We start from the raw sequence: 22,472 nt of genomic DNA on the forward strand, positions 1-22,472 counted from the left end.
TTATATATCAAGGACTGTGTATTTTTACTCACTCAATTAACTTTGTATTGTATATGTCATATGTGTCAAGTCACTGGGATTACAAAGAAGAAAGAAATAGTTTTGCCTTCATGATGTTTATAGCCTAAAAGAGAAGCTCTGACGTGCACCCAAGGACCTATACACATTGTAGAAAGAAATCAGCAACCGCTGGGCTGGGGGAGGGTGGGAGGACAAGAGAAGGGAAAGACTTTTCATCAGAGGAGGACCAAGAAACACTTTATTAAAAAAATTACAATCTCATTATTTGTGTATATAAGAATTTTATATACAGGGTGGGGCAAAAGTAGGTTTACAGCTGTGAGTATGCAAAAGACAGAGTTCATTCTTGTCTTGTTATTCATTAACTATTGTATTATTTTCCATGTGAACAACTGTAAGTCTACTTTTGTGCCACCTATAATTTGGGAAGCTATTATAAGATCTATCATACGATCTCTTTTAAGTTGTGTTTAGTTTTAGTGAATAATGTAATTACTGTTAGTATTATATTACTGATAAAGAACTTGTTATTGAACAATGTTTTTATACTTCTTAGCTTCCCCAGGATGTATTATTTGCTAATAGTTAAGTATGAAACTATAAATTTAGCAGAATACATTACATTCTTAAGTGTCCACTAAAGACAACATTCTCTGCCTCTTCAAAATGTTTAAATTCTATGTTTGTACACCTGTTGTGTGCCTTCAACACAATGTAAACATGGAAAAAATCTCAAAACTATATTGCAGAATAGCATAACCAAAGCTTCACTTGGGAAGCTGTCCTTTAAACTTGCTGGGTAAATTTGAACTCAATCAGTATTAACCTGTGCAAATAAAAAGAGCACTGTCCTTCCAGTTTAAGACCTATAGCCCTATTTTCAAAAGACATAATGAGAACTCCAAGCCATTCTGTCCTTATGACATCACACAAAAGAGTTCGGAGTCCTGTACCCATGTACAAAGCATAGCTCCTTCATTTGAATTACTCTTTTTAAAGAAGTCTTCAGGGTTTTCCAAAACTGGTACTTTCAGATCTCTGAGACTCAGAGCTAGGACTTAATAATTTTAATCCCACTTAATAATAACTGGGCTTTAGGATAAGGCGCAATTTGATTTAGTGTATAGAATGAGATTCAGTCCTGACGTTAGCAGGACTGAGTTATGTTTTCCCTTAGCCTCAGTTTTTCCAGGTAAAATCAAGAAGCTAAAAATGACTTGCAAAATCCCTTCTGGCCATAAAGATTCTACCACAGTGCTGGAATCTATAAGAGGGTATTTTTTTTTCTGGGATACTGTTGTTTGAAATGTGAGACTTAAGACTTATCTCCAATCATGAATTTGAAGGTAGACTTAACCACTCCCACCTCTAAAAGCCTCTAGCAGTTGTCACTGTTCCCATTATAGCATTTACCATATTGCATCTTGGGCAGTGGTGTCTGCCTCATGCTAGCATGGAAGATTCAATAAGTCAGGAACTGTCTCTTATTCATGATTTTGCTAACTACCAATAAAGCATGATTCAGGGTTAGTGTCCAATGGATGCCCAGGTATTGGGAAAATTAATGAGTTAGTATGTCAAGGCAACTTTCCAAAACTAGCTAGACATGATCTTAGCAGTCTCTTAACCTTGTAATTCGTCTAAGGTGTCCACAGATGCTTCCTCATGAGAAGACTACTTTGATGACCCTGATGCCTGAAACCTAACTATAATGGGTAAAGAGAGGAAGCCAGCCAGGGCACTGCTGAGAGCTCCCCAAAATGCCATCTCCAGGGCCTCAGAGCTAGGATTAACATTTTGCAATATTATTTAGTATCTTCTGAAAGTAAAGAGATATCTAATAAAGATGTGGAGATTGCACACAGGCTTTTAAGTTCATTCCTATCTGAAACACCACTGAATGTACAATAAAGGTGTGTGTGTGTGCGTGTGTGTGCTTGATACATCTCTAAAGATGAAGCAAAAGGGAGAGAAGACAACCACAACCACATTTTAGAGATGGGAAACCAGCTGGTGGAGATATAAAGGATTTATCGCACCAAAGAAAGCTGAATTCTAAGTCAACAGTGAGTGAAGACAATCAACAACCTAACTGAGACTGAAGAATCTTCAAGAGATTAGACAGTGGCAGCCCAAGGTTTGTCTAAATGTAGGGTGATCTGTTCTCCATCTATGAGACTGTCTCCGTTTTGCTTGTTAGTTCAGTTTGTTCATTAGATCCCACATATGAGTGAAATCATATGGTATTTGCCATTCTCTGACTGGCTTATTTCACTCAACATAATTGGGGGGGGGAGTTATGGGGTAGAGAGATTGAGCAAAAAAAAGAGAGAGGACTCGTAGACAACAGAGTGGTGGTTGCTGTCGGGAGAGGGGCATAGGAGACTAAATGGTAATGGAAAAACATAATAAAGATTNGTTTTGCTTGTTAGTTCAGTTTGTTCATTAGATCCCACATATGAGTGAAATCATATGGTATTTGCCATTCTCTGACTGGCTTATTTCACTCAACATAATTGGGGGGGGGAGTTATGGGGTAGAGAGATTGAGCAAAAAAAAGAGAGAGGACTCGTAGACAACAGAGTGGTGGTTGCTGTCGGGAGAGGGGCATAGGAGACTAAACGGTAATGGAAAAACATAGTAAAGATTATATATATACATATATTTTTTAAGTAGAGAGAAAAGGAAAGGAATAAAATATAAAACATTGGTGGAAGTTTGTTCTCAAGAAGGCATAATCTCAAACCTTGCCCTAACATTGAGCATCTAGACAACGGCCCTCTCCAACCCCAGCAGGAGGCTGGGGAGTGACTCCTCGTAGAGGACAGAGCAGCAGTGCTCCGTACGGGGGCAGAGGGAGGCCGCGTGGAAGCTGGGAGATTACGGGGACACTTATACACTGATTTCTGAGACCCACAGAAGCCTGGCAGCCAGGTCTTTCCCATCCAGGCAGAAGAAAGGTCTTCTTTGAGGAATCTTGTAAACAACGGGAGGCAACGCCTGAAGATACTGATATCAGGAGTTCTGCAATGAAGAGCCCACCACGATCACCCTAGGACTAAGATCTCTGTTCACAAGCCCCACCCATGTACACAGAGCTTCCAGTAACCTTCTTAGCCCCCACACCCACTTTTAAATATGAATAAGTAATCATGTATAAAAACATCCACAGAAAGTTTCTAACATGATTGAAACCAAAACAAACAATCCAGTTAAAGAATAGGCAAAGGACATGAACTGTTATTTCTCCGAAGAGGACACCCAGATGGCCAATAGACATGTGAAGAAATGCTCCACCTCACTGATCATCAGAGAGATGCAAATTAAAGCCACAATGAGATATCACCGCAGTCCTGTCAGAATGGCAGTCATCAATAAATCAGCAATCAACCAGTGCTGGGAGGGCGAGGAGAAAAGAGAGCCCTCACACACTGTTGGCAGGAACGCAGACCGGTACAGCCACTGTGGAGAGCAGTGCGGAGCTACCTCAAAAAATTAAAAATCTATCTGCCTATGACCCAGTGATTCCACTACTGGGAATATATCTGAAGAAACTAAAAGTAATAATTTAAAAGAATATCTACACCCCTATGTTCATTGCAACATTATTTACAATAGCCAAGATTTGGAAGCAGCCCCAGTGTCCATCAGTAGACTGGTGGATAAAAAAGCTATAGAACATGTACACAATGCAATACTACTCAGACATAAAAAAGAAGGAAATCTTGCTGTTTGCAATAACAAGGATGGGCCTAGAGAGTATTATGCTAAATGAAATAAGCCAGTCAGAGAAAGACAAGTACCATATGATTTCACTTGTATATGTGATCTAATGAACAAAACAAACAAAACAGAAACAGACTCAAAGATACAGAGAACAGACTGACAGCTGTCAGAGTGGATGAGGTTTGGGGGCTGGAGAAAAGGTGAATGGGTTAAACAAACAAAAAAACTTGTAAATAACAGTATGGTGATTACGAGAGGAAAAGGGGGTGAGAAGAGGTAAAGAGAGTAAAGGGGGAATAAATGGTGATGGAAGGAGATTTGACTTGGGGTGGTGAACGCACAATACAATGTACAGATGATGTGTTATAGAATTGTATACCTGAAACATGCATAATTTTCCTAACTAATGTTACCACAATAAATGCAATTAAAAACACAAATAAAAATTTTATAATGATGTACAATGAAAATAAAAGGCTTACTGGAAACAAAGGCTATGAAAGGAGATAAAAAGTTTTCAAATATATATCATTAATATTCTCAGCAAGGTATTAGAAAATATTGCCTCAGTGAAACAAAATAGCATAATATAAAATCAAACATTCAAAAAAACTAATTATAATCTTGGAAACAAAAACTCCAATATCAGAAATTAAAAAAATTAAACCTAAGAGGAAGACTAGAAGATAGAGTTCAGTTTATTATCTAGAAAATATGAAAAATCATGTAAAAGACTGGGAAAATAGGAAATAAATCATATAAAAGATAACAACATAAAAATAAATTTAGAATATCAATATGTAATTAACAAGCTATCCAGAAAGATGAAGCCAGATAGCAACTAAAAAACAAGAGAAAAAACTGAGAATAGAAAATCAAGAAAAAAAATGTTCTATATGTGAAGAAAATGAGCTCCCACAATAAAGAAGCCTACTAAGTACCCAGCATAATAGATGACAAGAAAACCACAGCAATGCAAATCTTTATAATTTTTCAAATTCTGGGGACAATGTAGATTCTATGAGTTTTCCAAGAGAAAAAAAATCAGGCATGTTAAAAAAATAAGGATTCAGAACACAGTCAGTCCAGAACAACAAAAGCAGGAGGGAGAAAACATTAGACTAGAACAACCTAAATTCTGAAGGAAAATTATCTCAACATAGAATTCTATACCTCGTCAAATTAGTGTTCACACGTGAGGGGGCAATGAAGATATTTTCAGACATGCAAAGGCCCAGAAAAGAATCTACCACAAGCCTTTTTCTACCTAAATAAGGGCATGACCTAGGAAGGAATACAGGGAATTCTGGAAAATCAGACATTCAGAAAAGGGGCCCCACAGAGATTTTCCAGGGTGATGGAAAGGGGCATCCCAGGGTCAAGCCCATGCCCAGGGTGTAGAGGGAAGTCAGAAGGTTCTGACAGAGATTACGTCAAGAACATGAATTTGATTTTTTTTAAAAAAAATCTGTGTATCTGAATGTCTTGAGATGAGGCTCACAACCACTGGCAGAGACTTGGAGTTAATAATGAAAAGTATGTAGAAAGCGGAGCAAACAAAACAACAACATATCTATCACCCACAGAAAAAAACATAAGAGGAAAGGAAAAATAATAGTTTAACTTGGCTTCATCATGAAAAGTACTTACCTAGTTAAAATCATGTAATGACTGCATGCTGACAAAAAGTAAAATAAAGCAGAAAACTGTAAGAGCCCTGGGAAGACAGTGGGGTGGAAAGGAAGCCTGCTGTGGTGAACACAGGAATACGAGAGGGAGAGGCGAAAACACCCCTTTCCGTGGTGGGGCATGAAAAATAGAGCTAAGAAGGTGAGAGGCAGTAAGAAGAGAATATTGTTTAGAATGTGGAGGTAAAAACCAAAAACAGTTGAAAGTGTTTATCTTTGGAAAGAAAAAATGTTGAAAAAGAGGACAAGGAACTTTGATAATACACATTCTATGTGACAAAAATAACATGTCAAAAAAGAAAAAGAAAAAGAGCAAACCACCTCAGATTTTATGCGTGAGGAATTGTCTTTGTACCTGTCTTGCTCCAGGAACATTTCTGAGACCTGATTTGACGGTCAGTTGAGAACAAAAGAGGTTGTTCACAGAAAAGACAAAGCTGTCCTGGCCATCTGTCTAACTGCTCCTTATGGTTATTAGATGAAAATCATCTGCTGACCTTCATTTAAAAATCTTCTCCATAAATCTTTCACCAGCCAGGCCCAGACCGTCTCCATACGAGGTGGCGTTCTAGATGGTAACCATTGATTCGGGCTGTGCAGTTGACAACGACTTTCTGGAATAGCTTCAAGACTTTGATCCCCAAACAATGGCTTTGTGAGGTTACTGTATTTTATAGCTCTATGTTCAGTTACCACTAAAGGCTCAGAATGGAAAGTATTATGCTTGGAATTCATTTAAACAATTAAGTAAACTCAAATCCCTCAGACTCAGCAAAAGCCTGTGGCTATGATTTTGTACCAAAGATTATAAGGGCAGATTTGAGATATTTAACTGACAGATAGATTTCATTGAGTGCTTAATGTATGCTGGGAAGAGTGGTAAGCATTTCAATCTACTATCTCCCTTAATCTTCAAAACAACTCTATGAATAGAGACTAGTGGTATCTCCATTATATAAATGAGAAAATCTAGGATTAAGGAGATCAGTAACCTTGCCCAACATCCTCAGCTAGAAATACACAGACAAAAAATCAAAACCAGAATTTGTTTCAGAAACTGCTATTTTTAATTTTTCTATGTTCTCTAAAGAAAAAGAGCCAGAACATCAAAACATATCATTGAAAGAGTGATGGTAAAGTCGAAGGCGAATTTATTTCTTACATGGGTTTTCATTTATTTAAATATAGAAGAGGGACCTTCACATAAATAGTTGCAACAACTGTGTATATTAGTACTTGTATAGTTTTGCCTTTCATTATAATCTGAGACTTGATAATAATTTACTGATCTTCAGGGAGCAATTTTTGAGACAAACACATTTCAAAAAGAGTCTTTGGACCTTTTCCCTAAAATGACAATCAAGTTTTAATGTAAAAATTTGGGGGAACTGAGAGCCAGAAGTGACCAGAAATGAAAGCCTTGGTCCATTAAGGAAAGGGAGGGTGTCAGCAGCAAGGTTGGCAGAAGTCACCAAATGAAATGCAGAGCCGCACCCTCTGGCCGTGGTGGTGTGCTACAGACTGACCGTGTTGCCTACAGCAGACATTTTCCTAAAAACCTAGGGAATAATGGAAGATTTGCAAGTAGAATTGCATTCTAAAAACTCTGAAAAACTAATTTGTAAAAGACAATTATGTTAGTTAACATTTTGTGAATCTAGTTTATCACCTGCACTGTATAATTTATAACAGGCCTCCCCAATTTCCACCCCCAATTTTTCTCTCCTGATTTATTATCCACTGTACTCTGTCATCCACCCGACCGGCTTCACGAGGGCAGGTTCTTTATCTTGTCACTGCTCGATTCAATACCAAGAACGGTGTGCAGCAGGACAAATACGGGTCAGATGAATGGATTAGCCAATCCTTTAATTTTGTCCTAGTGGCTACATATATATTAAGGACTCTTTACCTTTGCTCATACTATGCTATCAGCCTGGGATGCTTTTCCAATGGTTCAGTCCCATCCCTTCTGCAAACCAGGCTCAAATGCCTACTCCTTTTCTCTGTATTCCCACAGATGATGTGTCTATAACTGGTGTAACAGTAGGGGATATAAACCTTGTCTCACTCATTGGCTCCTGGCCTATAACACCCATCTTCAGATATCCACACAGAAGATATGACAGTAAATGTAAAATTTAATCTAAATTTTCACATGCACTGCCAGCTGTGAGCTTCTTCTGGGCTTTTATCTTCCAAAGCTAGTCTGTGAGGTCTGCATGAGGTCAGAAATTGTGTCAATTTTCATGTCGAGTCCCACTGACAAGCAATGTGCATGGTGCAGATAAATGGGTAAATGTATATATCCAAGCATGGATCTTTCTTAATTAACTAACCAGTGTGGTTGTGGGCAATGCTAGGTGATTTTCTAGATATAATCTTGTCTAGACTCTTGTAAACACTCTTGTAAACTGGGGGGTTCCCTCACCTCATAACCATGATCCCTTATTCTTTTTTTTCATGATCCCTTATTCTGACATTCCTCAATAACCAGCAAAATATACAGGCGTGTGTAGATGGAACACCCAAGTACAAGAGAACCTTGGACGAGACTGTCTGCACCAGTGCTTCTCAAAACGTGATCCCTAGGCTAGCAGCATCAGAAGTCCTGGGAACTAGTCAGAAATGCAAACACCTGGGCTCACCCCAGACCCGCTGAACTAGAAACTTTCTGGCAGTGAGACCCAGAAAAATGTGTTCCAGTGAACCTGTGGGTTATTATGACGCACACTTACATCAGAAGACCCCTGGCTGGGCACACCGGGCAGAAGGCTGTCCTTGCTATTCTGACATGAACCATGGAATGTTTCCTAGTCTCACCAACAGTGTTAACATCCCTATCACAAGAGTCGTATTTTCTCTTTTGAAGAAACTGGATTTCATTTTAGTCCAGATAATGGGAATAAATTAGTAAAATTCAGATCAAGCAGATCAGTAGATGAACTAATTGATCTTACTACTCTAGTTTTCATAATGTGACAAACCAGGATGTCTTAAAAAACTATCATTTAAGCAGTGTCCATGGCATCCTGCTAGTTGCAAGAGAGAAAAACGAGTGAACTGGAACCAGAAATGATGAAGGCATAAATGAGTGAGAACAGCAAAGGTGAGCAATCCATAGAAGGAATATGAAGGATGAAACCAGTTCTGACCAATCACAGCTGTGTCAAAGGAGGGAGGAGGGGAAAGGGTAGGGAAAGGAAGGAATGTGGCAGTAAGGGTACACAAGGGGGCAGCTTCCAGCATCAGGCAGGAATACTTCCACGCATCAGGAATTCCTCACATGCTGGTGCGAAGGAGAGAAATCACTGCACCTAGTTCTATGCAAAAGGGCTGCTGTGACAGCGGGGCGTTTAAGGCAAGGACCCAGCCACACAGAAGGAATAGAAGTCGTAAGCCTAAGGGTCAGATGATAAACACCAAAGCAGAGGCTGTTGTTAGTGAGTACTGATCTTATGTTTGGTTCTTCTTCTAGATTCTCTTTATTTGTCCCACTAAACTTGAAAGAGCCATTGTATAAATGCGAATGTGAACACACAGACATATCTTACACAAGTCATAGGGATTAACAAGTTGCTAGTTGTGCATGTGATTTCAAGTTTTATAATCTTTCTAACACATAAATGATCTTCCCAGATAGAACAGTGATTCAAGGGGAGCTGAGAAAAGGAAATTGCAATTCCATGCTCACTTAAGCCCTTGGGTTTGGAACTGACCTAAGGCCCTGGAGAGCAGCGAGCTTTCTCAAACCCACCTGAGAGCAGGCAGAAGCTGCTAATGTCTCCCCAAGTCTGGCTCTCATTGGCCCAGGGTTTGGGGGATGCTGAGCCTGCAGAAACCAGGTGTTCTGAAGGTTAATTAAGTGACAAACAAAGTTTAAGTATATGTAAATATCTATATTAGTTTTCAGTAACTAATTGACTTACCAGACTTGAAAGGAGTATACCTTAGATGGTTGCTAGTGGTTAAGCTCACAGATTCTGCAGCCAGTCTGCCATTTACTGGCTGTGTGACCTGGGCAAGTTACTTAATGTGTCTATGCCTGGGTTTTCCACTCCCTGAAATAGGAAAAACAGTAGTGCCTGTTTCATTGGATTGTTATAAGGGTTAAATGGGTCAATATTTATAAAGCACAGTGTTTGGTACATAGTAAAAGATACATAAGCATTATTTCAAAAGACTCAGTTATCTCCTCCAGTGCCCTTTCAGCGTTTCCCATGAGGGAACCATGAAATGAAGCATGAAGAGATTTGCTTGGGTTCTCTTTAAGTAGATTGGCTTAAACATTTATGCCTGAGTCTGATATCTAGTGTACTATGCTTTATTAAAGAAACTATAATAAACGATTGATAAAAGATTTGAAAAAGGAAAAGAATTTGCTCACAATCCAACCACTGTTACCTACATATTGCCATGTCTTCCGTATTACCATCTATTCTCTGTCTGTGAACACACAAATTTTACATGATTGCAATCAATACGTACAATCACATCACCATTTCTATAATTATCATCATATCACAAGTATTTCCAATTGTAACTCATGCTCATAAAGATGTTAATAGTTGTTAAATAGTTTACCCCATCAGTGAGTTTTATTTTTTGTGCAATCCAGAAATTCATTTTATCAACCATAAAACTCATACGTTAGATAATTTTCATCTGGAAATGAAAGAGATATTTCCCCTGCCTAAAATTATGAGTAGTCAATCAAATGTCAAAAGACGTGATTATTGGTTTTTAAATCGCTTGAAGACAATGAGGGATTGAGTGCAATTACTTTGAATAATATGTTGCTAATGATTGAGAACTGTCAACTATCCTCCTATAATGTTGGTAAAACACTAGGCTCTTGGACTCTTAGCATTATTCCGTTTGTCTTTTCCTTTTTTTAGGGGGTACATACTGTTTAGGATTGGGAAGGAAGAGAAAACTATATTCACCAAATCAACTTTACATATGACTAATGTATAAATAAACTAATCTTAATTTTAAAGAAGATATGTGCGAGGGTAAAAAAAAGTTACAAAAACATAATGTACAATCTGCTGAGCAAAAATGCCACTGAGTTAGCCAAAGAAATAGGAGAGACAGAGGCACCAACCACAAACCCTTACGAATGTAACCGCTGCAATACGTATTCGTATGTTAACACACCGCAAATGCTGGTCCTTACAACTGCAGCGTTGAAAAGAATCTTGCCTCTAATCCCCCTTGTTTCACAAGTTGAAGAACCCATGGCAGAGAAAGGAAGTGACCAGCTTAATCTCACACATGCACTGGGTCGGGACTCAGGATTTAAATCCAACTTCCCGGGCTCCCAAGGCAGGGTCTTCTCCAAATGCCCCTGTAGTCACACATCGGTTCAGATATGTTCGGGCCTCTACTGTGGCCACAGTCATGTGATCCATGCACAGCCAAAGAGCAATTTCCCCCCAGTCGTAGTGATTTCTCACTTGAAACCAAATTAATTGTTTGACCCAGCCCTGTTGCTCGACCCCACTACGGACCCAACAACTTCAGTCACGGAACTCACAGCATTAAACAGTTAGCTCAAACTTACATGGGGGCTTAACAGTGAATGTGGTGATTATAACCACCCTGTTTTACTTTCTACAGACATCAAGTCTGAAGAGGAGCAAGGGAAGAAAAAATACAGTTTCTTTGTAATAAGAAAGTAGAAGTCAATAAGCAAACAGAGTTAAAAAACAGCTTGGGATACTAAGCTCTAGAGAGGACAAGGAAGAGAGTTTTCCCCGAGGCTCCACCACTGAATAGAGGGACTAGAACCTGAACCTGGGTTTTCTTGTGTGTCATCTCTAATTAGTCTCATTTCATCAGCGCATGCACCATGTTTTCTATGCCTCGCTGAATCACCCCAGCATACACTCTCATAATCCCACCAGCATGCACACCCTAGTTTGAAAAGCTTGGCTTTAGAGAATCTAACACATAGTCTTTACTCAATAAGTGCTGCTTATTAAATAAAGCGATCAACTATCTGTTTTGCAATTGCTTTGATTGCCTCCTTTGCCTTGGTAATATTGAGAGTTTCGCTATATTTGCATGCACCATCGGTTTGCTTTTCACGGTTGATGCAAAGTCCCTAAATAAAATGTACCCTTGTCATCCCATTTTCAATTATCTGTATGCTTGCAAATAAAGTGATGTTTACATGGCAACTTTTCTTCTGATACATTTATTTCTCCCTGAAGTTACAGAAGAGAGAAAGATGTAAACCAAATGCAAATTTAAATTGTGCTGGAAATGTTGGAAATGTTTTGAAGTGAAAGAAAGAGCCTTTGGAGAAAACTGCTTAAATAATCTGATTTTAAACCATCCAGATTATAGCAATAAGAATGATCATGTGATAAATCTTGTGCAATTCTCTCATTTGTAGACCTGGAAACCCAATGAATGAGACCAAGGGCTAAGACATCCCAACATTTTTTTTTTGCAGTCAGACATGTATCTAGATTTTCAGTTTCCAAAAGCTGAAAAGGTGTTTCCTAACTTGCCCGGTGTTGAGGCTTGTTCAACCCATTTGAATGTTAGCCATGTCGAAGGGTTTGAGAAAAATCTGCTTCACATGGGTGACAAGCGTAGGGATGAACGGGACAGGGAGAGACAGAGACTCGGCAGGTTGGCACTGCTGCTGCTTCCTGCCTGCTGGTTAAGGGGATGTTTGATATGTCTAGTCTTCTGAATGGCCTGTGAAAGCTTCTGGATTCTTTTTCCTGCAGTCTAGTCCCTTTGGGCTGCTTCATAGGCTTATGGCCAGTCCACAAAGAGAAGAGAAACAAAACTCTAACCACAGAATAACAGCTTCCCTTTACTTCTTTCGCAGAGTTTAAAGCCCTGCTTTCAATTATCTGTCCTCTCTGAATCCTGGCAGTAGGTTTAGTTTCAGGTAAAATGCAAGACAGTTTGTGCTAAAGAAAGAAAGACAATGTCTGTAGAGAGACAACAGGTGTTTCTCTGCCCTTCGCCAAGGCACCATCCACAGCACCAAAGCCCCAAATTCCCATGGTCTGACTGGGTGGGAGTCCTACACTCCCAGAGACCAAGACACAGGGACTGTTCCAGAAGTAACTGAAAAGCTGAGCAAACTAAAATTAGAACTATAGACATAGATTCTGGAAAAAATCCCACCATGCTCCGCATGCAAGGATGCTAATAAGGAGATGAGCATGAAGACGTTTCGGAAACAATGTGTCATCTTAGCCTCAGACACTCCCCATGTCTATTTTCTATCCTTAGCCTGTAGTACAGAAATTAGGTCTCTCTTCTACATGTACATTTTTTTAACTCTAAAGAGGATGATAATCAAAGTCAAGGCCCAGGCAGCAAGAGTCTGCCATTCTTCTCATCAGGGACACAGGTACATGCTATAGTTTCACATTAGCCACCCCGTAGCTCACCTGATTCAAGATTCAGAATGCGCACCCTCAGCGCCTGAGGTGATTCTCAAACGCCCGCGTCCACGGTACCAGGGGGTACCCCGCGATCCTGCTGTGCACCTCTGATTGAGAATCTCTGTTCAGCCAGATTGTATGATCTGTGTTTAAACCCATCCGAGGTATAATACTTGATCTCATATCTCTCCATCCCCAACCCAACAAGATGTTATATAACTGCCCCGAAACTAAGCCTGAGCACCATAGAAACAAATTTGGATGTTCTAGGACTTACTGTAAAAATATATAAAATAAGCTCAAAAGAAATCCCTTTCGGTAAATTGAATCTTTTGTGGAAGTCAATGGAGAGGATCTGTTGAGTGTCTACGCAGTGTGCTTGCGGCTAAAACTGCAAAGATGCCAAAGGACCAGTTTCTCCCCTCCAGGATCTCACCGTCTAGTGAAAGGACAAACACAGCTAATCACGATGAAATGCTGATTCTAAAGACCTCTACATGCTTCATTGGGGTGAGTTTCATTTCATGCTCACGGCATGGGGCCTGAGATGGGCAAGATAATTCTTATTTTACAGAGAAGCAAATTTAAGATGAGTCGCCTAAGTTACCTTAGTCTTTGTGAGACTCCGTTTTATTATCTATAAAATAAAATGTCTAATTGCAGGGTTTTAAGGGAAAATGGCACATAGGGGCCCTTTGAAAACTACAAAGTGCTCATGAGTGTTATTAAATGGCTCTTACTACATGAAACAATCAGAAAACCAAATATTACCAAATCCAATATACAATTAGTGGCCATTTAATCAGCACAAAAAACCATGACTAGAAGGGTTAGTACTTCAGAAGCTTAAAGGTAGAAAAGAGCAGGGATAAGAGAACAACAGAAAATAACTAACTGGCCACCTCCAGACTCATTACTAAGGCTAACAAGCCTTATAACAGCCACCTAACTCAGACAATAGATTACTGGCTAGGAATCTAGTCAACTGGAACAGCTTTTAGAGCAGATATTTAGCGTGAGTTCAAATGTTCTCCCACACAACAATTTTGTTTAAAAAACCCAAAGGGGGAACAAAAGACGGGCATTATTGCTGTGGAACGTTAAGTGCCTCTGTGGTGGTCATTAATTACTGCATGATTTTATATTCTGGCCTGCTGGGAAACCTACTCACACTCTAAAGGATAAATGACACAGTGGTAGACACACATAAGAGGCATACGACGTGAGAAATCCACAGCTCTTGAACTGGCTTGTGTGTCCCAAAATGCAAGCTCCTGGAAGGCAAGCCAGGGCACTATTTCTACTTCTATCCCCTGCATTTGACAATGTGCCTGAAACAATGTGGCAACTCAGTAAATACACTGAATTAAATAAGATGAACTTCCTCTAACATTTAAGAATCTTGAGATTCAGAGAGTAAGAATGATTTGTCTCAACGGTATAACGCCATTAAAGCTGGGGTAAGAACAGGGATCTCCTATGTCCATGCCCATTCTATTACACTGTGTTTTTCACTGCATTATATTTTACTTATGCCACCATGATCAACTAACTCTGTGTTTTAGTTGTTGTTTTTAACCACAAAGTAGCTTTTCTTAAAATCACTTCCCAAATCCTCAAATGAGTTACTACATAGACATGTCCTTTCTCTCCTGTAGGGTAAACTATCCAGGTTTCAGAGAAATGACTTTTCTATACATTGAATGTATTAGTTCATGGCCCTGGCTGGACCCCAATGGATGGTGTGAAACCCAGAACAGAGTTGAATCTTCATTGGGAACACACATGCAGTTCTCCATAGAGAAAGCTGGTCACCTTACTGACGTCTGTGCTCTGGAATCAAATCGATGCTTCTGTAGCTCTCCTGCCAGCCAAACTCATTTTTCCTCTCCGAATTTACATTCTCCTGCTACACAAACATGGCATGGTAAACTAATGAAAGCTCTTCAGTCCAGGCCCCTAGAGTACCCATGCACAAAGGTACGTGGAAATGTTTTATCTGAGGCAGGCACCTGGGGAGCTGCAGGAATGTTATTCACACAATACAGTCAATCTATTAGTGGAGATAGGAGAGTGGAATCTTTAAGATCAGAGATTGCACCTTAGTTTTCTGTTATGTTCTCCAAACTAAGCACACTGGGACTATAGCAGGTGTTCAATAAACATTTGTTTAAATAAAGAAAACAAAAGTCACAATGCTGATTGTAAGAAATGGAGTATATAAGGGACAAACAAGTACTTAGGTCACATCAAGTATGCCAATAAAATATGAATCAGATGTGGGGGGGTCAGGGGAGACTTTAGGGAGTGAGGGCCACATCAGACGAATCTCAGGAGAGCTGAATAGACACAGGCGACATGGGGCACAGGGCAAAGCTACATTCACTCTGTTAAGATGCACCGTGATTAGGAAGCCCCCCATCACACCACCAAGGGCGCGTGTCAGAACCCTGTCAGGAGCTCAACGCGGACCTGGAAAATAAGTGTTTGGAGAGAATCAGGGGTTGAAAGTGAACGGCCTGAAGAATAGGAGAGAGGCTACTTAAAAGTGGCTTTGAACACTACATAATTCTATTAACCAATGTCACCCCAAGAACATCAATTAAAAATTGTTAATAAGTGAGTTTGTTTTCTAATCTAACCATGGGGCAGGCCATTTTTTTCTATCATTTCCATTCTGCCCAAAAGCAACAAGAAGATCTATACCATGAATAAATATCCAGGAGCTTCCCTATTGATTAGTGAGATTCTATCAAATCTCCACTGAGGTGCCTGAAATGATGTCATTCCCAGATATAATCAGTTCCCCAAGATCTAGACCAGGGCTTCTTAAACTGTAACGTGCACAGAAATGACCAGCATGTCCTGATGGACTGCAGTTTTGATTCAGTAACTGTAGGGTGGGGCCTGAGACTCTGCATCTCTAACAAGTTCCAAGTCATGTTAATGCTCCCTCAATGCTGCTGTCGATGTGGTCTGTGGAGCACACCCTTAGCCTCAAGGGCCTAGACCAGTGGGTAACTCAGGCTGTCCATTAGCCTCAGCTGTGGAGCTTTTCTCAAAACACCAATGCCCAGGTTCCACTCCAGGACCAATCAAACTAGAATGTCTAGAAATGTGTCCTAAGCATCTTTATACTTCAAAAGCTCTACGGGTGTTTCTAATATGCCAGCCTCATGATGAGAACACAGCTGGACCCCAAAAAACCAAAACTGTAATAAGTAGTCAGGAGAGGGAACAAAGAGAAGAGAGAAATGATTGATAGGTGCTGATAGATAGATAGATAGATAATAGATAGATGAAGAAATCTTTTTCCTCACTCTCAATCAATGCTTCTCAAACTGTAATGTGTGTACAAATTACTTGGGAATTTTCCTAAATTAAGATTCTGATTCAGTACTCCTGGAGTACAAGAACAAGACTCTGCAGTTGAAAAAGCTAGCTTTCAAACATTTTAATTATCAAGAGCCTAAATCAGTGGTTCCCAAACACGGCTGCATCTGGGGTATTTTAAAACTACCTATACCACCACCCCACTGGCGTGGCTCAGTGGATTGAATGCCGGCCTGCAAACCAAAGGGTCACGGGTTCAATTCCCAGTCAGGGCACATGCCTGGGTTGCAGGCCAGGCCCGCAGTGGGGGACTCACAAGAGGCAGCCACACATTGATGTTTCTCTCCCTCTCTTTCTTCCTCCCTTCCCCTCTCTCTAAAGATAGGTAAATGAAAATCTCTTAAAACCACCTATATCTCTGCCACCCCAACACTCTGGGGTAATTGGTATGGGGTATAACCTAGGAGTGTGGATAGTCAAAACTCATGCAGGATGATTCTAGGAGGTAACAAAGTTTGTGAACCGCCGCAAGACCCCAATTCTGCCAAGGCTGTTCAGACTGTGCACCAACTACCCCAAATCTTTGAAGCAATATTAATTACCCCGGTCCACGAAGATCACTGAAATTAGATGCTGACTTGATTGCTAGGTTAGTTGATTTATTTCCCTCTCTTCTTTACCCTGGATGACAGGAAGTGATGCAGAGCAATAAGTAAGGAAGCAAAAGAAAATGGATCTTATTTGTGAAGAACTGAAGATCAACTTTCCGGAGACTCTGGACAAACGCCCTGAGAAAAGTTTTCAAATGCTGGTGGTAACGTGAAGGCTGTCAAATGCCAGTGACACGATTTGAGAATAATTGAGCCACTAGATTTGTGCAGGGATGAAGAATTTTTGAACCCTCAACTGGCTTATGCCATAATACTCTTTGAATCTATCTTAAAAGAGTTTCCAGGATAAAAAAATAATTATGTACTTACATTTGGGGATGTCTTCCTAAGAACAGATTTGAATTTGTTGGGGAAAGAACTTTGTACACAGCAGTATAAAGTCTGAAAAATGTGCCAATTTGAGTGAGATACAGGTACACCCTCTTAATATACTTTTTTCTTCTATAATAAAAATTTTAAGTTAGCTACAATTTTTAGTTGTGCCATTTGTACCAACTTAGGAAATAAGTTCAAAATGTCAAAAATTAGCCATTCTTTCTGGGATCACTACCTGGCTAATTCAGCTTTGGAAAAGAAGTCTGAGACCTAACTTGCATAAAGACTTTCATCAAGTCTTATACATCAGGCAATTAAGGTACTTCTGCAAAATTACCACAATATTGGCTTGGGGCAAAATTCTTCACGGTCTTTTCATCATTGCTGCGGTTCATGCCCATATCACTATTACCTGGAGAGGCAAAGAAGTCCTGGCCTGATTTTCCTCCAATATATTTCCCGGATTCTTCCCCCTGCAAAACTCCCAAGACCGGCAGAGTATCTAGAACTCCACTGCTGTCAAACTGAGACAGAAACCACCTGGAACTTGGAGTGACATGTAATATATTTTCTGGGCAAGGAAGGGAAACAAAAATTTATTACTAAGAGATGCGTCCCCTTTAGGATGGATCAGAAATTAGTACATAAATTGGAGGCCAAAATGTTAGCAAGAATCCTTGCCAAAAAAGTTAATAACCAAATAGCAGATGTCATCTAAGCACACGAAAAACTGTTTTATAGTAGAATGATACTCTGTCATTAATTTTATGTTCTAGAAATACTTAACTCGAAGACCTCTATGAGTTAAAAAGAGTCTCATTTTTAAATGGATTCTACAATAGAGTTAATAAATATATGCCTCATTATATTTATAGACAAAGATTTTCTCACGTACCTTGTTGTTAGTCATGGAAATGCCCATCAGTGAATCATAAGAATAATTTGCCTAAACTGAAAATTGCCATTTAGTCTGAATCCATGTCAATTCAGTTCTTTTCGTACTATCTGTAGATGCTTACCTAGGTTCAAAGAGTTAACTTGACTAATTAAATACTTAAAACACTTAAAATACTCAGAATATATGCTGGCTGCCATTCAATATGCTAGCTTTATTAATCAGCCCAGAAGTAGGTAACCCACCACCATTCCCTGATCCGGAGCACATTAGCACAATGACTGACATTCCTGGTTTAAAAATAAAACCTTGTTTCAAATATAGCTTCTCAAGTGCTGGGTAATGAATATAGTTTCATAAAAGTTGACATCATTTCTTCTTATTTTACCAGAATTAAGTACGTCCAGTATTCCTACTGGGCATCTGACTACATTGCTCAATGCTCTTGCAACCAGGTGGGCGTTTTAAGGAGGCGGCAGGGGAGGAAGTGGAGACCTGCATCTATGGAGTTAAACTCAGAGGATGCCCAACCTTAAAATTTTAATAACCATTTTGTTTATGTGTATTAAATATGCCATCAGAAGTTGGATTTCACAGTTCATTTCCCAGTTGGTATGTGCACATCATACGGAATTGCTTAGGAGGAGAATATTAATATATACATGTCCACAACTAGTAAATGCATCATGCTTGGGAGTGAAGCAGTACTCCTGATACGCTGTTCTTCTTGGAGGTCAGTTCTAACGCACACCATTTCAAATAGACCCAATTTCTCTGCCGGTATATATCGAAAATGCAGTAGGATGTGGTCATACACACCCAGAAATACCATCTTTGTGGGGTGGGGGTGGAGGTATTCAAACATTTTTTTATAGCAATGCATTATTGGATATCAGATACAAACATGACTGTCAGCAATCCTAAAGCAAATGAGTTCTATTTATTTGAACCCATCCATTCCACAGAAGAGAAATTGTTTTATCAACACATCTCTCCTCCCCCACCATTTATGGACGCTCCCCCACCCAAGAAAGAAAAAATAAATAAAAACAACTCATCACACTTCACTAAGCAACTGATGGAGTGTTAAACAGTGTCTTCAGGCTGAGGGAGTTAAAAAAGAAGTGGCCCTCCTGCCAGGATTCCCCGGTGCTGCAACGGACATAGCATCTCCTCCTATCGACCTAATACGATGCTCGCTCCCCAAGCACTGCAGTCCCCTCGCTGAGGACTGCCCTGGCCACACGCACATGCAGCGGGAAGTCCCCCGAAGGGGACAGCTACATACCTTTGCTCTCCATTTCGGTCCCTTTCGAGTGCTGGGAAGTTCAGTGGAAGTTGGACGGAAGATGTGGGCCCGCTTCAGATTCCCAAATCTGGGAAGCCAATGTGATGATTTCGCCCGTACTTCCTTCCTTCCCCTCAGGCTTCCTGAAAGATGGGATTTCTTAAACCTTGAAGCTGCAACCAGCCACCAAAGGACAGTTAGCAGCAGCAGATTGCCTCAATGGGGGATATACTGCGAAGCACATCTGGCATTGAAATGCATGCATGGTGCCCGCTCAGATTTTTTTTTTTTTTACCTGGGTTGGGGAGCGGCAAGCAGGAGCTGTCCTCGGGTCTTGGTGCTGCAGGTGTAGTGACAGATCATCCCACTTTGCTCTCTGGATGTACGATTTGCATGGGCGCTGGCACGCATGCGCAGGACGTCCCCCTCCCCTTTTCACCGCCTCCTGCTCCCCGCCCCCTTCGTTTCTCTCCCCAATACGGTCCCCTGTTATCCTAGCTGAGGAGCCGTAGCTTTTGGTCACAGGGAAGCGCTGCTAAAAATAAACGCCGGACTGGATTTTCTTTTGCGAACTAGAAAATGGATTGGATTGGGATTGTGCTTTAGTCTCATACAATTTTCCAGGACGGAATACAGAAGCCTTAAAGGAAACTATGGTCCCGGAGCTGGATAGAGCTTTAATCCGAAGGCAGAAGAAGTGAGGAAAGGAAGAGAAGGAGATTTATGAGTCCTATTTAAGGGTCATAGTTTGGGTTTCTCTCCTCGCTACTGCAGTAACTTTCCAGGTGTACGATTACCCCTCGAGGACCCACTTCCCCAACTGGCTTTATGTGTCTTTTTGCATTCCCGTGTTTGTTTTGTTTTTCGGGGATGGGATAGGAATAGTTCTGGAGCTATCCAAGGTCAATATTCTCCCACTTCTTTGCTGCTCAGACTTGAATTGTCTTGCCTTCCCGAGATTCCCATTGCCTCTACAACAAAACTTCAATGACTAGGCTCTGAGGCTTAGAAAGTTCTCCAAACAACGTCACCGAGGACACTTTGGGGTCCTCTTTTTAGCTTTTTTCCAACATTCTACCAAGAAGTAGAGTCTCCAAAAATGGGGAGACACCTTATTAATATCAAGGACTTTAAAACTGCATACATGAGCATTTTTATAAGATGCAGAGGAAGAGTGTTTTCTTGTGTATAAGGCTCTAGGGAAAGACGTAAAACCAAAAATTCATGGAAGTACCACTTTCATAAGAGAATATTTTTAAAGCCCATAGTGTACTTAGTTTATCTGCAAAATGTTTAATGGTCAATGTGTGTTTATCATATTTTATTCTTTCAGTAGTCAAAATTCTCCTAAGGGAATATTCTCTCCTTGGGAATAATAGTTTTATTCTCGGGCATAAAAACAAATCTAGAAAGCTCTGTTATCCAGAATGGCCAAGGAGAGAGGTGTGCGGATTAATCGGATTAATCACACACCCCAGGTTACACAAAGACCCCTCCATAGTAGAGTTCTAATCTCAATTTTCAAAGCATTGAAGTACAATAAAATGTACTCCCAACAAGAAACCTGAGGCCGACTATAATTGAATATTCTGGTGATTCAGAAGTTATCTTGGGATTTCGTAATGCCTGCAGACCTTGATTACAAATATTAATCATGACAATTCAGCCAGACTGGGACACTTATTAGTGGGGCACTCCTGTTGATGAACTGCTGTGGCTCAGCAGACCTCCGACCTCCTGGCAGCACTGAGGACTTAGAGCACTGGAGTGGGTGGGGGGTTACAGAGGCCACAAGCTAGGGGCTGCTAACATGTGGGCTCTCCAGTTGCATGCCCAAGAAAATCATTGGAAAACCGTGGTATTTCTTCAAATTTGGATAGGTTTAGGAAGTAGGCTAAGGGTGAGAGTGGAATTGTTCCTTAAGAACAACCATCTATTATTTCCTTACACTTACTTCTAATGAAGTTTTTCTAATACTTTTATTCTCTCACAATCTTGTAAAATATTATGATGAATATACATTTATATAAAGACAGATGGATGGAGAGACAGATGGTCAGAGAAATAACAAACAAAGAGGTTAGAAATGGTTAGAAAGAGAAATATACACAAAAACACACATGAGAGAAATTCACCAACCAAGAGGTGAGGACAAACAATCAAATTTAATTTCAACCAAATAGAAACAACCAATTTCTTGGTTGAAATTCATCAACCAAGAGGGGAGAACAGAGAAAAGGGGACTGGGCAGGTGCCACCATCAGACCCAGAAAGGAGCAATGGACAAAAACCATCAGAGCAGAATGTGTGTAGATCTCTTAAGGACAGTATTTTCAGTGGCTTTATGTGTTCTCTTTCCTTCTCTTATTTTTTAATAATATGCAAATATAGTTTGTTTAAAAAATAAGTGTAATAAAGCAACTTCTAAGTCGTACTACTCAAAAAAAAAAAAAGAACAAAGTCCATTTCATTGGGATAAATAACTTCTGCTCCTAACACTATACTCTATTATATCCTCTTTCCTCCACAAAGAGTTTAGAAAAGGAGATACTGTTAGAGTCCATCTACACACACCCTTAATATTTACTCTTTTGCAGATGAAGAGGCAGGGAGGGTACAGACTTGAAAAGAGTCCCACAGGGGAGCAGAGCCCGGCTCAGAAACTGAGGGTCCTGCCTCACAGGCAGAGGCAATGCATCGATTCCAGGATGCTTTCTTATGTAACCACCTCCCCGTTATCTACAAGATAAGTGAACAAGAACAGGGAGAGCCTCCTAGTTCATGAATTTTCATGATTTTTATTCATAATTTTAAAAACCCAGATGCTTTATTAAACAGAAACTAAATCAAATGTAATACAAAATCTGTAGCCTGACATTCAAGATCTTTCATTATCTAGTTCCAGACTACCTCTCAGGTCTTCTCCAAGAAAATTAACTCCTAGAAAATACTTGTCAGCATCCTGAGTAAGCCTCAACATTTTCCTCTTCCAAACTTCACTTACATAGTCATCCTTGGAATGTCTTCACCTCGAATAAAAAGTCTATATATCCAAATTTTGTGCTTTCCTCAAGATCCAGCTAAAATTCCATCTCAGTCCTACAATCTTCCCTAATC

The 22,472-nt window shown here is 40.1% G+C and overlaps 1 protein-coding gene across 2 annotated transcripts in view; it reads right to left on the bottom strand.

Annotated features, from left to right (window-relative positions):
- The window catches only part of FGF12 (fibroblast growth factor 12), a 513,666-nt gene extending 493,917 nt beyond the window's left edge, over positions 1-19,749 (bottom strand). The window contains exons 1-2 of one of the 2 annotated variants that reach the window (XM_037039936.1): positions 19,651-19,749; positions 19,356-19,498 (exon numbers count right to left, since the gene is read on the bottom strand). In XM_037039936.1, coding sequence (XP_036895831.1) covers positions 19,356-19,368 — 13 coding nt within the window. In that variant the 5' untranslated portion in view covers positions 19,369-19,498; positions 19,651-19,749. Of the gene's footprint in view, positions 1-19,355; positions 19,529-19,650 lie in introns of both variants that reach the window. The other variant, XM_037039945.1, reaches the window with a different exon arrangement.
- Positions 19,750-22,472: the final 2,723 nt, after the last annotated feature.

Source organism: Sturnira hondurensis, unplaced genomic scaffold (assembly GCF_014824575.4).
Source record: "Sturnira hondurensis isolate 20B ecotype Veracruz unplaced genomic scaffold, ASM1482457v3 Scaffold0000396, whole genome shotgun sequence".
NCBI classification, from domain to species: Eukaryota; Metazoa; Chordata; class Mammalia; order Chiroptera; family Phyllostomidae; genus Sturnira; species Sturnira hondurensis.